Consider the following 17,256-nt stretch of genomic DNA (forward strand, 5'->3'; position numbering starts at 1 on the left):
TTGTTTTTGTTTTGTTTTGTTTTAAAGATTTTCATTTTTTTATTTGTTAGAGAGAATGAGAATGTGAGCACAAGCACAAGCAGGGAGAGCAGTAGGCAGAGTGAGAAGCAGGCTCCCTCCTGAAGGCAGATGCTCAACGACTGAGCCATGCAGGCGCCCCTCTACTTTCATCTTCTAAAAGTTTTTTAGTTGTTTTTTTTTTTTTAATTATTTTATTTAAAGATTTTTGTTTATTTATTTGACAGACAGAGATCACAAGCAGGCAGAGAGGCAGGCAGAGAGAGAGGAGGAAGCAGGCTCCTTGCTGAGCAGAGAGCCTGATGCGGGGCTCGATCCCAGGACCCTGAGATCATGACCTGAGCCGAAGGCAGAGGCTTTAACCCACTGAGCCACCCAGGCACCCCAAAGTTTTCTAGTTTTGTTTATCACCTTGAGATCTTTAAACAAACTGTATTTTGTGTAGACACTGAAAAAGGAGAGAAAGCTACTTAAACATAAAGAGGTTGATTGATCATTGGTCCCAAACCAGATGAAGACAGTGTAGAAAAAAAAGATAATTGTAGACCAGCATTGTTTATGAACACAGATGTAAAATTTTAAAAATCAAAGCAAAGCAATGTCATCTGTGTATTAAATAAATTCATTACAACCAAGTATGGTTTATTTCAAGGTATATAAAGATGTTTCAACTTTTAAAATCTTCTTAAGTAATATACTAAATTGAAAGAATGAAATAGAAAACCAAATCCTCTTCATGGAGATTGTAATTAAGTCATATCAGCTGTGTATGAGAATACCTGTTATTCATAATTCAAACACCCACAAACACTTGGTGGTTTCACTTTTTTTTTTTTTTTTTTCTTCTTCTTTTTGCGGGGGGTTGGGGGTATTTGGTGGTGGTGTGCATTTGATTGGTAAGGAATAGAATATTTCTAGTATGTTTGTTTGCATTTCTCTGATGTCTTGTGAGTGCCATTTTCTGTTTATTAGCCATTTGTATTCACATGGAACATTTTAAATGGAAGAGTAACACTTATTGCACAATTTGTTTACTTGAGGACAGGGACTATTTATCTTTTGTATCTCTAGCATCTTATAAAATGGCTGGCATACAGCACAGGTATTAGAATGTATTTTGTGAGTGAACTGAGTAAATGATTAGTAAAACTATGAGCCTTCAGAAGAAATTTGTGGCTTAACTCATTTTTGAATGTCTAAAATAGAATACTTTTGCAGTGCCAAGGAAATGGGATTTTTACCAGCAGGTTTCAGAAAGTAAAGAATAGATAGGATTGTTTTTAAAATTTCTGTTAATGCTGAAGTCTCCCATAAAACTTGGAAAACTCATAAAATCCTAATCACACATGATTGTATAGTACTCATTTGTAGTGCTTTTAGGGCATATGCTAGTGTATGGAAAAATGATTTTTTCTTTTGGTATACTATCATCCTTTGTATCTTTGCTAAAAGGTCATTTTAGCAACCGTTTATGTACCTGAATTGTATAAATTTCATTTATAGAGAAAATTTCATTTAGTTTTAAAAAATAGTTTCTTTGAATCATTGAATACCCCATCAGAAACTAATGATGTACTATATATGTTGGCTAATAGAATTTAACTTAAAAAAAAGTTTCTTTTCCTGTTCTGCAATAGTGTTTCAGGGGTTTGAAAATGCTCCATTTTTGACTTTTTAGATAAGTAGTATGTTACCTAAAAGAAGGTAGATTAGATTACAAATAACTATAGATTACAAATAACTGTAGTTGTCTGTGATGAAATGCTGTTTTTGGATTTAGTGTCGGTAATGAGACAAAAATATGGAGCATATACTTTATTTGGGTTCAGGTTATTTGGAAGTCTTGAGGTGGGAGGAATATAAAGTGAGGTAGAAGCTGTATTTAAAGAACTGCTAGGGGTGCCTGGGTGGCTCAGTGGGTTAAGGCCTCTGCCTTCGGCTCAGGTCATGATCCCGGGGTCCTGGGATCGAGCCCCGCATCGGGCTCTCTGCTCAGCGGGGAGCCTGCTTCCTCCTCTCTCTCTGCCTGCCTCTCTGCCTATTTGTGCTCTCTGTCTGTCAAATAAATAGATACAATCTTTAAAAAAAAAACAACAACTGCTAAATGTTATGTTGTACGCTGCTGTATGATGTTTTTTAGCTGTAGCTGGCAACTGGACCAGCACTAGACTCATACTGGCTGACTCCACATCTTTATTTTTATTTTATATATTCTGTACCTACCCACCTTAACCATGTATTTCTGAAACACTGATACAGAAGCTGGGAAAGGGAGGGACACAGCCTCAGATTATTCCTAGATAGATAGATGACTAATCTTCCTTGTGGTTCCCTTAAGTCCCGCCTACAACTTTGCAAATAGTCTATTTGTCCTTAAACTTTCCTCCAGTTATGATGTATTTCCGTTTGGAACCCTGACTGGTACACAGTGGCCATAGTCTCACCAATTTGTCCAGTCTGGTTTGTTCAAAAACCAAGGTGCCTTAGTAATTTTTTCGAAGTGTTCACTTCATTTGGTGCCATTGTTTTGTGTGTGTTCTTTTTCCTAGGATGAGCTCCTCCATACCCTCATTCAAATTTGATATTCCTTTGATCATCTTCTTAGTTGTGTGAATTCCAAATAGCCAATCTCTATTTCCTTTCCTTATTATCTAAAACACCGACACAGAAGTCTCTACTAGACTGAGATATGTAGTGTGGAATACCCTTCTTTTCTAATTTAGTCCGGCAAAATACCTTCAGAACAAATCAAGTTGTAAGGACTGCCTTGCCTGTTTCACTCTCCTAATGCTCAAATAAATATTACTCTTGCCCCATGGAGGGAAGGGGAAGAGACCAGTTATCTATAGATCATGACCCTTTAATCATGTTACTCCTTTTTTTGTGAGACCGAAGAGGGACATGAAGGGAGGAAAGGAAGACAGGTTGACATTTCTCTTAGAGGCAGCAGAACATACATTGATTTTAAGATTTTTTTTTAAATGTCAGTTTATCAGCTGTTATTAATAGGGTGTCTGAATTCCTTGTATGGTATTCAAGGCCAATTACATTTTCCACTTTCTGGGTCCATTTTCTTTGCCTTTCTTCTCAAAATTCTGTAACAGCAGTGGAATATTTATTGTTATCACCTCAAGGTCATTTTCTTGTCTTTCTGCATTTGGTTATATTGCTCCCTGTGCCTGGAATGTCTCCACTGCAAACCCAGGCAAAGTAGCAGAGTTCTACTTAGTCCTCAAGGTGCAGTTCTGTTATTTCGTCTGTGAAATATTAGTGTTCCATTCTCACCTATCTTGAAGCACTTTATATTTACCTCTCTTAGAAGTTTCATCCCACTGTTAAATTTTGTATGTGTGTCTACTGTCTGTCTGCCCTGAAGACTTAGAACTTCCTGAAGAAGGAAGGTATCATACTGTACTGATAATTGTTCAAACTCCGGTGAGTGCCACCATGTTTTATATAGTGTAGACTCTTGCTAATGGAGTGTTAAAAGGGTATATAAATGAATGAGTGTGAAAGAAATCTGAATTTACGTGGTTGGAATTGCTGAAACTCGTTCTTCCATGAAATTTGCTTTTACTTCTTGGACATTTGTTGTTAAAATAATATGTCTAGCATTGAGTGTTAGAATTCTACATGAAAATGAATAGGCCTCCTTTGTACATCGCTGTTACTTTTCATTATTTCTTATGTTATTAGAAGTATGTTTATCATGAAAAATGTAATTCACATGCAAGAAATAAAGGAAATTGTTTTCTTATGGAAATTAAATGTATTTCTTCTTAATATAGTTTGATGGGATTATGAGGTATTTTGACTTCATTCTTAATTATCATTTGAATATTTGTTGCTTAAGAAATGCCATTATGTATATTTCTAATGTAAGTAATTGATGTTCTTTTGTTTCAGCCAAACCATTTACTTCTAAAGTGAAACAGATGCGCCTACATAGAGAAGACTTTGAGATACTGAAGGTGATAGGTCGAGGAGCTTTTGGAGAGGTAAGAGATAAAGTTTTTATAAAAGTTCTGCTAATTGTTGTGGAAAAAATTTTATACAGTTTATGAGAGAATTTAACTGAAATACTATGTCCTTGCTATCATTATATGATCAATCAGAAAATATATTAGTGTTTGGATGAAATATTTCTACATGGAATTTTTTTCCAAGATGTTTTTCTTCACATGTCAATGGAAGTTTCCTTGTGCCAGTACCACAGTCTTACATACTCTAGATTAAGAAGTCTCAGTATCTGGTATTGTAATTCCTCCAGCTTCCTTCTTCTCCTCCTCTGTTCTTGGCCCTTGATATTTTCATATAATTTTACACTGAATGTTTCAGTTTCGGAAATACTCTTAAAAATCCACACCCATACATCTGCTTGAATTTTGATTAGGATTGCACTGAAATAGGAGATTTATTTGTAGATAATTGATACCTTAATGATACTGAGTCAGCCGGTTGATAAAGGAATGTGGTATTCTTTGTTATTTTAATTAGAATTGTTAAATTTCATTTTCTAGTTGTTTTTTTTGCTAGTAATTAGAAATATCGTGGAATTTTGTTTGCCTTCATACCTAGCAACCTGGTTGATTTTACTTTTCAATTATGAATTGTGTTGGATTTTAAGAAAATGTTTTATCAGGGGCGCCTGGGTGGCTCAGCGGGTTAAGCCGCTGCCTTCGGCTCAGGTCATGATCTCAGGGTCCTGGGATCGAGCCCCGCATCGGGCTCTCTGCTCAGCAGAGAACCTGCTTCCTCCTCTCTCTCTGCCTGCCTCTCTGCCTGCTTGTGATCTCTCTCTGTCAAAAAAAAAAAAAAAAAAATGTTTTATCAGCATCTTTTAAGACCCTTAAGGCTTTTCTCCTTTACTCTGTTAATGTGTTGAATTACAACGATTTAGTTTCAAATGTTAAACTAACCTTGCATTTCTAAGATAAGCCCAACCTTGTATTATCTTTATGTCTCATTGCACTTAGTTTACTCTGTGTGTGTGTGTGTGTGGTATGTGTGTGGTGTATGTGTGTGTGTGTCTGTGTGTGTCTGTGTTCAGATTCTTGAAGAGAAACTGGCCTGTAATTTTCCTACTTAAAATACCAATCAGGGGTGCCTGGGTGGCTCAGTGAGTTAAAGCCTCTTCCTTCGGCTCAGGTCATGATCCCAGGGTCCTGGGATCGAGCCCCACATCAGGCTCTCTGTTCAGCGGAGAGTCTGCTTCCTCCTCTCTCTCCGCCTGCCTCTCTGCCTACTTGTGATCTCTGTCAAATAAATAAATAAAACCTAAAAAAAATAAAATAAAATAAAATATCAATCAGATTTTGGGATTTTGGTTATGCTGGCCTCTCTTACTGTTCTCTGGAAGAGTTTGGGAAGATTGTTATTATTTTTTCCTTAAATGTGTAGAAGATTCCACTTGTGAAACCATTGGGCCTGGAGGTTACCAATAAGACAGTTTTAATTTCTTTAGTGGAAATCAGATTGGATTTTCTATCTATATGTTAGTTTTGCTAAGTTCACCCATGTCATCTAATTTTTCAGTTATTACTATACTTATTATTTTTACCTCTCATTTTTTCATTTTTCATGCTAGAGCTTTATCAGTTTTATTTTTTCAATGAATTAACCTTTGCCTTTTGAATTTTTCTATTGTATATTTGTTTGTTTCAGTAATTGCTGCTTTTAATATTTTCTTCCTTTTATTCTCTTTTTTTTTTTTCTTAAGATTTTATTCATTTATTAGAGAGAGAGTAGAAGGCAGACGCTTAACCAACTGAGCCACCCCGGCACCCCTTTTTTCTTTTCCTTCTTTTCCTTTCGCGGGAGCATGAGCAGGGTAAGGGCAGAGGGAGAAGTGGGCTGTACTCTCTTTTGTTTTAAGTTGCTATTCTTTTTATAACTTTTAGAGATAGATAATTAGAGCATTGATATCTAGCCCTTCTTTTCTTTTTTTTTTTTTTAAATTATTTGAGAGAGAGAGCATGAGAGAGAGCATGAGAGGAGAGAGGTCAGTGGGAGAAGCAGACTCCCTGCTGAACAGGGAGCCCGATGTGGGACTCTATCCCGGGACTCCAGAATCATGACCTGAGCTGAAGGCAGTTGCCTAACCAACTGAGCCACCCAGGCGCCCCTCTAGCCCTTCTTTTCAAATGTGTGTTTAAGGCTGTACGATTTCCTCTAGGCAGCTTTATCTATAGCTGATAAGTTTTGATATGTCATATTTTCTTTGTTATTTTGCTCAAAATACAGTGTGATTTCTAATGTGATTTCAAATTTCCATCGTGTTTTCTTTCTTTTTATCTATTAACTTAGAAGTTTGTTGTTCAATTTCTAAATACTTGGAGGGTTTTCTAAGTGTATTTCCGTTACTGAGTTGCAGTGTAATTCCATAACAGTCTCTGTGCTTGATTTCAGTCCTTTGAAATTTGCCGTGCATTGTTATATAAATTTTAGGTTAAAATCATTAACCTTGTTCAAATCTTCCACATCCTTACTTTATTTTCTCTGCTTGATTTGTCGTTTCCTGATAGAGGATTTGTTTAGTCTTTATTTCTTTTATTTTTCACTGATAACAAATATAAAGTTATTGTATCTTCCTGGTGATTAACTCTTTTAATCATAATAGAATGATCCTTGTTGTCTCTAAATAATGCTCTTTGAAATTTTTCTTAATTTGATGTGACTAGAATGATTCTAGGTCTTTTTATTAGTATTTTCATTAAATATCTTATTCCATCCTTAGAGTTTTAGCTTTATATAATCTTATGGTATGTTTACTGTTCAGTAGAATATAGGTTTTGTTTGTTTGTTTGTTTGTTTGTTTTTTTAAGGGAACTCTACCCCCAGCTTAGGGCTCGAACTCATGACCCCCAAGATCAAGAATCACATTCTCTACTTTGTTTTTTAAGATTTTATTTATTTATTTGACAGATCACAAGTAGGCAGGGAGGCAGGCAGAGAGAGAGGGGGAAGCAGTCTTCTTGCTGAGCAGATAGCCCCATGCGGGGCTTGATCTTAGGACCCTGAGATCATGACCTGAGCCAAAGGCAGAGGTTTAACCCACTGAGCCACACAGGCTCCCCTTTGTTTTTTTTAAAGATTTTATTTACTTATTAAGAATCACATTCCTGGGGCGCCTGGGTGGCTCAGTGGGTTAAGCCGCTGCCTTCGGCTCAGGTCATGATCTCAGGGTCCTGGGATCGAGTCCCGCGTCGGGCTCTCTGCTCAGCAGGGAGCCTGCTTCCCTCTCTCTCTCTGCCTGCCTCTCCGTCTACTTGTGAGCTCTCTCTGTCAAATAAATAAATAAAATCTTAAAAAAAAAAAAAAAAAAAAAAGAATCACATTCCCTACTGACTGAGCCAGCCAGGTTCCCCCCCCAGTTTTATTTTTTAATCCAGTCTGATAATCTCATCTTTTAATTGAAGTATATAATCATTTGACTATATGTAATGGAATTATGTATTACTATTTGTTTTCTATTTATCTTGCCCATTCTGTATTATGTATTTAATTCCTGTAATGGAGTATTTTAAATTATTCTCTCCCTCATTTATTAATTTCTTAGTTTAACTTTTCATTTGGTTTCTCTAGAGATTGCCATACGTAGTCTTGGCAAATTTGTATTTTGCTAATTCTGATTTATCTGACTTAAACCTTTTTTGGGTCATTGCTGTTATGTCTTCAGTAGTACATATATTTAAAACCTCCAAAACTACTGGTTCTGTTCCTTTAGATGTGCTCATATATTCACATTTTTCTCTTGCTCTTTATAGTCACAGACTTCCCTTTGATAACATTTTCATTTTGACTTAAAAATTCCTTTTATTATTTCATCCTGTCTGATGATAAACTGTCTGCTTTTATTTGTCTGAAAATACATTTATTTTGAGGTCTTAAAATTTTTAAAAAATTGAGTTCTATGCACACTTGACTCAATGGATTTTTACATTTGCATGTACTTGTGTAACCATTATGTACAATAGGTACCACTGCCTCCTCTCTGTGAGTAAGCACCTCCATATTAATTATTTATGCTGACTTTATCACTGTTGATTTATTTTGCCTGTTTTTGAATTATTTATTAATGGAATTATATAATACATACTCTTGTTTCTGGCTTTTTGCTCAACATTATGCTTGTGTGATTCATCTTTGAATTAGTTCCCAGTATTCCTTTGTATAAATATACCACAAGTTATTTATTCATACTAATGTTGGTGGGTATTCAAGTTGTTTATAGTTTTTGGCCATGTTAATGTTGCTATGAACATTCTTGTACGTGTCTTTTGGGAGACAGAGACACTCATTTGTGTTTCATATAAACTTTCTGGGTCATTGGATAGGCCTGTTCAGCTTTGGTAGATAATGCCAGAAAATTTCCCAAGTGGTCACCAGTTTGCTAATTTTTACCAAAAAACCCACCAACAGGGAAGGTTCCAGTTGCTCACAACCTCACCAACACTTGGTTATTTATTTGTTTTTAAAAATTTAGCAATTTTTTTGGAGGGTGAGTAGTAATATTGGATTACAATTTCATTTTATATTTTCTCTTAAGTCTTTAACTTACACCCATTTTCATATCACTGTACATAACTTAGATTTTGTGTGTGTGTGTGTGAAGTGCATATTCTGATGTTAGATTGGGAGTGGGTGGGAGATTGAGAGTAGGTTGTCTGACTTACTGGTATATTCTGGGTACAGGTGCCCAGAATATCTCTTCCTTTCTGTGGCTTGACTTTTCCCTCTCCATATGGATCTTTTATTGAAGAGAAGTTCTTAGATTTAGTAAACTCCAGTTAATTAAACTTCTTTATTATTAGTCCTTTTGTGTTCCTTTAAAGAAGTTTTTTTAAACTTCCAAGGTCATGAAGATATTTTCCCGAGCTATATTCTATACTCTTAAAAAAATTTTTATATTTTAGACTGTTTTCCATCAGATTTATAATTTTGTGTTTCTTGAGGTATAGGTGAAGGCTCATTTTATTCTTTGTAGGTTTTATACATTTATGAGTGTTTGATGTTTTCGGATGAGCTTTAATAGAATTGTTTTCTAACTTTGTACTAGAATAGAAATGCAATTGATTTTTGTATATTCATACTGTATTTAAGGATCTTGATATATTCACTTATTCTAGATTATATGTAAGTTTTTGAATATTTCATAATTATATTTCCAAATAATGACAGCTTTTTTTTTTTTTTTTCCTTTCTGAACTTTATGCCTTTTATTTCTTTTTCTTATATTACTGCAATGGAGAAAATCTTCCATAAAATGTTGAATTCAAGTGATGAAAATAGAATTTTTGTCTGGTTTGTGATTTTAGGGTGAAGTATTCAGTATTTTACTATTGCATTTGAAGTTTGCCGCAGATTTTTTGTTCGTATTGTTACTCTTTTTTAGGCTAAGGTAGTTTTCCTTCTAGTCCTAGTCTGTTGAGAGTTTTTGCCATGCATGGAAGTTAACCTTTATCAAAAGTTTTTCTATATGTGTTTTGTTGATATGATTTAACTTCTATATTTGGTTACTGTGGGGATTATATTGGTTAGTTTTTGAATGTACCAATACTACATTAGTATATAAATCCAGTTCCGTGTATCATTTTAATATATATAGTTTGGTTTAATTTGCTTATATTTTGTTTAGCAGTTTTTTGTTTACATGGATGAGAAAGATTGGCTTTTAATTTACCTATTCTATTAATTTTTTTATATTCTGGAATGATATGCTTAGGTCATAGGACAATTTGGGAAGTGTTCTTGGTTTCTCAGTTTTTGAAAGTTTGTATAAGATTAAATTTCTTGGAAACTAGTTAAGCCATCTGGGAGTGTGATTTCTTTTTTTTTTTTTTTTTCCTCTCTCTTTTGAGGTAAATTTTATGTGTGTATGTATGGTGTGAGTTTTGACAAATAGATTCACTCTTGTTGAAGATATAGAACTTTTCCATCTCCCTAAGAAGTGGCAACCACTGTTCTAAATTATAACTATGGCTTAGTTTTGGGTTTTTGAAAATTTCATGTAAATGGAATCCTACCATATGTACTTTTCAGGGTACAATTTCTTTTGCTTAGAATACGTCTGTGAGATCCATTGTTGTGATTGAATGTATGAATATTCCCTTTTTTGTTGCTGATTAGCATACTATTTTATTAATATACTACCATTTATCCATTCTTATGTTGATGAGCATTTGGGCTGTTTTTAGTTTTTGGGTATTAGGAATAAAATTGATATGCATATTATTATACAAGTATGTATGGAAATACATTTATATTTTCCTTGGGTAATATTACTGGAACAGCTCTGCTAATGGGAGGTGCATTTTAAATTTAAAAGAAACTGGCAATTTTTTTCTAATCGGGTTGTACCAATTCATATTCCTACCATGTTCCATGGGTCTCACCAATACATTCTCATTGTTAGTCTAGTGAGTGTGTAATAGTATCTCATGGTCTTAAATTGCATTGTTATTTGGATTTGTGTTGTGTATCAACATAATAATGTGTTTTTGTGGCTTATTCACCATTCTTCTATCTTCTTTGTGAAGTATATGTTCAAATATTTTGTTCATTTTAAAAAATTGAAGTATTTGTATTTTCATTATTGTAGGAATTTATTATATTTTATATTTATGAGAGTCCTTTGTCAGATACATGTTTTGTCAATATTTTCTCACAGGCTGTGTGGCTTGCCTATTAATTTTCTTAAGAAATGTTTCCTTATGGGCAGAAGTTTTAAATTTTGATATAATTGAAAACTCTTTTCTCTCATTGTTGTTATTTTTTTTTATTCTAAGAAATTCTTGTTCATAGCCGGGTCACAAAGGTATTTATGCTTTTCCCATTAAAGATTTATAGTTTTACCTTTTTTGTTTGGATTGGTGATCCATTTCCTGCATTTCCCAATTCCATTTCAAATTAATTCATGTATGATGTCAGATAGGCATTGAGGTTCATTTATTTCCCAATGGATTTCCAGTTGTTTTAACACCATTTGTTGAAAAGGCTGTTTTCCGTCTATTGAATTACTTCTGCACCTTTGTTAAAAAAAAAAAATCAGTTGACCGTATAAGCCTGGACCTTTTTCTGCTCTTTCTATTCTATTTCGTTGGTCTCTTTGTCTTTCCCTATGCCAGTTCCACACTGTCTTAATTTTTTATTCTTTTGCTTTATACTGTAAAGTTGAGAGCATGTAGTGAAGTCTGAGTGTAAGTCCTTCTACCAGGTTCTTTTTCAAAATCGTTTTAACTCTTCTAGAACTGTTGGATTATTGCATAAATTTTAGAATCCATGTCTGCTTCCATAAAAGCCTACTGGTTTTGAAAATGAATTTGCATCAATTATAGATTAGTTTTGGTAGGACTGACACATTAACAATGTTGGGTCTACTAGTTAGTCCATAAACAATGTTATTTCTCTCTAATTTTTTTTTTTTTTTTTTTTTTAAGAGAAACAGAGCATGTGTGAGCTGAGCGGGGGTGGATGTGCAGAGACGCAGAGGGAGAATTTTTTTTCCTTTAATATTATTTATTATTTGACAGAGAGAGACACAGTGAGAGAGGGAAGACAAGCAGGGGGAGTGGGAGAGGGAATAGCAAACTCCCCTGCTGAGTAGGGAGCTCTATGCGGGCCTGATCCCAGGACTCTGGGATCATGACCTGAGCCAAAGGCAGATTCTTAAGGACTAAGCCATCCACGTGCCCTGGGAGAGAGAGAGAATCTTAAACAGGTTCCACACTCAATGCAGAGCCTGATGTGGGGCTTGATCTCATGACCCTGAGATCATGATCTGAGCCAAAATCAGGAGTCAAATGCTCAATGACTGAGCCACCAGTGCCCCTCTCTTTGTTTTTTTAAAGTGTATTTTAATTTTTCTCAAGAATGTTTTATAATTTTAGTGAATTAGTTTTGTTTGTTCTTTTAATTAAATGTATTCCTAAATCTATTATGTTTTTTGGTGCTATGGTAGATGACACTAAAATTTTTTATGTTCAGATAGCATGCTGCTAGTATGTAGATACATCACTGATTTTTGTATCTAATATTATTTCCTAAATTCACTTATTTTTAAATAGTTTTTTGTTATTTTAGTTGTTGCTTTCTTAGATTTTCTTTGTAAACGATCATATCATCTGAGAATAGGGACAATTTCCTTTTTACTTTACAGGCTTTATACCTTCTATTTCTTTATCTTACTGTACTAGTTTGGACGTATAGTACAATATTGAATAGATGTCAGGAGGATAGGCATCCTTACCTTATTCCTGAGCATTGGGAGACAGGACTCAGTGTTTCAGTGTTTGTGTAGGTGCCTTTTATCCTTTTGAAGCTACTGTCTTCTATTACTGGTTTGCTGAGAATTAAAAAAAAAATTCCATCACTAATGGGTGCTGAATTTTGTCATATGCTTTTTGGGCATTTACTGAAATAATCATATAGATTTGCCCTTTGATTCTGGTAATATGGTGAGTCACTTAGACTTTTTAAAAATAGAATTTATTTTTTAGAGCATTTTTATAGCAAAATTTATAGCAAAATTGAGTGGCAAGTACAGGGAGTTCCTATATCCCCCTGAGCCTGACTTGTGCTCAGCCTCTTCCACTGTTGACATTCTGCATTCTAGTGATGCATGTGCTGTAGTCTGTGAGTCTGCACAGACACAGCGCTATCAGCCAAAGTCCACAGTTTACACTGGGGGTCACTCTTGGTGGTTCACACTGTATGGGTTTGAACCAATGTATAATGGTACATATCCATCCTTATAATATCACACAGAATTGTTTCACTGCCTTAAAAATCCTCTGTGCTCTGTTTATCATTCCACCCTTCCTTTGTCTTCTGGCTGTCCCTCATCTTTTTACTGTCTCCACAGTTTTGCCTTTTCCAGAATGTCCTGTAGTTGGAACATATAGGAAGGTAGCCTTTCAGATTGGCTTCTTCCATGTAGTAATGTTCATTTGCATTTCTCTTATGTCTTTTCATGGCTTTTGATAGCTCATTTCTTTTTAGTGTTGGATAATGCACCATTGTCTAAACATGCCTCTGGTTTTATTTATCCATTTACCTACTGAAAGATATCATGGTTGCTTCCAACTTTTGGCAGTTATGAATTAAGCTGCCATAAGTATCCATGAGGAGACTGTTGGGTGGACATAAATTTTCACTTCCTTTGGGGAAATACCAAGGAGCATGATTGCTGGATGGAATGGTAAGAGTACTGTTAAAGTTTTTTAAGAAACTACCAAAATGTCTTACTATGTGGCTGGTACCATTTTGCATTTGACTAGCAATGAATGAGAGTTCCTGTTGCTCCACATCCTTATCAGCCTTTGACGTTTTCAGTGTTTTAAATTTTGGCCATTTTAATAGGTGTGTAGTTGTAGCTCATGGTTATTTTAACCTGCAGTTCCCTAGGTGATGTTGAGCATATTTTCATATGCTTTTTGCCATCTGTGTGTATCTTCTTGGGTGAGATGTCTGTTAGGATCTTTGGCCCATTTTTTTAATGGGGTGGTTTGTTTTCTTAATGTTGATTTTTAAGAGTTCTTTGTTTGTTTTAGATAATTGTTCTTTATCAGATGCGTCTTTTGCAAATACTTCCTCTCAGGTTTGTCTTCTCATTCTTGTGACAGTATCTGTCATAGAGCAGAAGTTTTTAATTTTGGTGAAGTCGAATTTATCAGTTATTTCTTTCATGGATTCTGCCTTTGGTAAATGATGGATTTTTCAAATGTTAAACTAATCTCTGGGATAAATTCCAGTTGGTCATGACTTACTGTCCTTTTGAGATATTGCTCTATTCAGTAGTTCCTTTGTGTTTTCTTAGCTATTTTCATATCGATAATTAATGGAGAATGTTTACCTATGATTTATTTTTTATAATGTTGATGTCAATTTTTGACATTAGTTTTATGCTGGACTTACAAAATGAACTGGCAGAGGGTTTGCCTTTTTTTCTTTCTCTCTTTCTTTCTTTTTTTTTTTTTTAATATTTTGTGTATATTTGGTATTTTCTCCCCTTAAGTGTTGGATAGAATTTATCAGTAAAACCTTCTGGACTTGGGTTTTTTTTGTGGGCATATAATTGTACTAATTTAGTTTCTTGATGGTTATAGAACTATTCAGATTTTCTATTTTATATTGTGTCAGCTTCAGTAAATTTTATTTTTCATGAAATTTGTTTATTTCATTTACGTTTTCAAATGTAAAGTTGCTCATAATATCCCTTTATTATTTTTTTGACGTCTGTGGAATATGAGGTAATACTCCATATTTCATTGCTGATGCTTAGGTTTTTTTCCTCTCATTCTTTGTTAGTCATGTTAGAGGTTGTTCAGTGTTACTAATTTTGAACAAATCTACTTTAGGTTTATGGATTGTCTGTATTTTCATCACTTTAAAAAAAGATTTATTTTAGAGAGAGTGCGTGTGAGCAGGGAGAGGGACAGAGGAGGGTGGAGAGGGAGAGGGAAAGGAGAGAATCTCAAGCAGACTCTGGGCTGAGTGTGGAGCCCAATGCAGGGCTCGATCTCACAACCCTGAGATCATGACCTGAGCCAAAAACCAAGAGTTAACTGGCTGAGCCCCCCCAAGGTGCCCCTATTTTTGTCACTTTTTAACATAATTTTTTTTCTTTGTTTCTTTCATAATGCTTTCTTTGGATTTGATTTGCTCATCTTTTTTCTAGCCTCTCAAAAACTTAAACTTAGATCTTTCATTCTTTTACATGCCAGTTTAAGCATTAAAACTATAAATTTCTCTCTGAGCAGGGTTAGGTGTATCCCACAGATTTGGATTTTACATTTTCATTATCATTCATATCAAAAAACTATCTGACTTTCTCTTTGATATCTTCTTTGATTAGTCATTAAATATAGCATTTACTTTTAATAATTTTGGGATTAAATGGGTTATTTTACTGTTACTGATGTCCAAATTATGTTTATTATGGTTAGACATCATACTCTTAAGTTTTCAGTACTTTGGAGATTTATTAAAATTTGTTTTATGGTCAAAATAAGGCTTATCGTTATGAACACTCCATATGTACTTGAAAATAATTTTTATTGTATGTTTGTTGATTATATGCTTTTATGAATGTCAGGTCAAGGTGGTTGATGCTGTCAATAAAATCTTCCATACTTTTGTGAGTTTTGTTTAGTTCATTTGAGAAAGGAATATTAGAATCTTCAAATATAATTGTGGGTATGTCTGTTCCTCCTCCTCATGCATTTTGAAACTCATAAAAGGTACATACAATTTCTCAATTTTTATATATATCTGATACATCAACTTTTTTTTATCATTATGGAGTGTTTCCTTTTTTGTAAGGTAGTATGTCTGTCTGATAGTCTAGTTTGTTTCATATTAATATTAATATAGTCACCTTTTTTTTTTAAAGATTTTATTTATTTATTTGACAGAGAGAGATCACAAGTAGGCAGAGGCAGGCAGAGAGAGAGGAGGAAGCAGGCTCCCTGCTGAGCAGAGAGCCCAATGTAGGGCTCGATCCCAGGACCCTAGGATCATGACCGGAGCCTAAGGCAGGTGCTTAACCATCTGAGCCACCCAGGCATCCCCTCTTGCTCTCTTTCTGCCTTTTTTGGGATTACTTGAATATTTTTTAATGTTCTCTTTTGATTTCTGTATTGACTTCTTTGCCAAACAATCTCTGCATTATTTTCATAATAGTTGTTCTTGAATATGGGTCCTTTTTTTCCCATTCCAAGAACTTAGCATCTTTTAAGTGTCACAACAGTCTTATTTTTACAGAAATGTCAGTGTCAGTCAGTTTTCTTGTTGATAATTTTGCTCTCTTTCTTCTACCTTTCTACTACTGCATAAACTAGAGGGTGAAGTCACATAAATTGCCCAGAATTAGGGTCAAACAAAAATGTATTGGAATGACCCAGACACGCACACATATAATTTTTGCCAAAAAGCCTGTATCAATTAGGTGTAAGAATTAAAAAGGAAGAGTTAGAACTTCAGTTTGGAAATATATTCTGATATATCTAAAAACTATGTCTAAAAGCGCAAAGATAGGGCTAAAAGCTACTATAAAATTAAAGAGATAATCCATAGTAATTATACATATACACAAGTTGTGAACTTTTATATGTATGAATAACTGCAGTTGGAAGTTAATGGAAGAGAAAAATTTACAATTGCCACATCATAAAAGTGTTAATTATTTATAAATTAATTAACAGATTAAATAATTCCAGTAATATGGTGATTACTAGGCTGGTTCTTGAGTTTATACAGGAAAATATTAAGAATCAATAGAAAATGCTTAAAAAATGGAGCGGTGATAGACCTACTGTATATTAAAACGTGTTATAAAGCCTCAAGAAATAGCACATGAATAAAAAGTCCAGAAATGGGCTCACATACACATAGTAATTTAATGTCTGCTAAAGGCAGCCTCTCCAATTAGTGCAAAAGAGAAATTTTAATACATGGTCTTGAGACAACAGGATAGCCAGTTGGAAGGGTCCATTTGTGGATCCAGTTAAAATTCATATTATATATTAGGACAAACTATGAATGGATCAGATATTCAAGTGTTAAAAATAAGACAAATAGAACATAAGTGTCCAAAATAGGTTGAACAAGCTATGGTATAGCCACACAGTGGAACACTGTACACCTGCAATAAAGATCTGAGGTCGCCAGGATATATCGTAAAGTAGATAAAATAGGCTGCGGGTCAGGTCATGATCCCAGGGTCTTGGGATCAAGCCCCAGGTTGGGCTCCCAGCTCAGTGGGGAGTCTGCTTCTCCCTTTCCCTCTGCCTGCCATACCCCTGCTCATGCTCACTGTCTCTCAAATAAATAAAACCTTAAAAAAAAATAGGCTGCAGGATAGTGTATATATAGTAAACTGTTTTTTGTTAAGAGGTAGAAATTGTACAATTCATATTTGTATTTTCATAAAGTAACATTTTACAGGGACAAGTGGGGAGGGTGTACAGGTAGACACTGACAGGAGTGGGGGTGACCCTTCTAGGTAGAAACATTTTTGTTTTGGTTTTTGAAGCATTTGCTTTTTATTGAATAATAAATTATTTTTGAACTTATTCTCTATTTCATAAATCACTAGAAAGTCTTCCAGGTTAAGATGAATTAATCTCCAACTTCTGCAAATAATTTAAGGAAGAAGTCAGTCTGAATGTAAACTTCCCCAGATAGAAAAATGGGACCATTGCCCAGCCCGTTTGACGAGGCTAGAATAAGCTTGTTTCT

The 17,256-nt window shown here is 34.6% G+C and overlaps 1 protein-coding gene across 15 annotated transcripts in view; it reads left to right on the top strand.

Moving 5' to 3' along the window:
• CDC42BPA (CDC42 binding protein kinase alpha) overlaps positions 1 to 17,256 on the top strand; it is a 338,602-nt gene that overhangs the window by 66,611 nt on the left and 254,735 nt on the right. For all 15 annotated transcript variants that reach the window (XM_047703785.1, XM_047703770.1, XM_047703777.1 and 12 more), the window contains exon 2: positions 3,925 to 4,016. In XM_047703785.1, coding sequence (XP_047559741.1) covers positions 3,925 to 4,016 — 92 coding nt within the window. The remainder of the gene's footprint in view (positions 1 to 3,924; positions 4,017 to 17,256) is intronic.

This window comes from Lutra lutra, chromosome 15, assembly GCF_902655055.1.
Source record: "Lutra lutra chromosome 15, mLutLut1.2, whole genome shotgun sequence".
In the NCBI taxonomy this organism is placed as follows: Eukaryota; Metazoa; Chordata; class Mammalia; order Carnivora; family Mustelidae; genus Lutra; species Lutra lutra.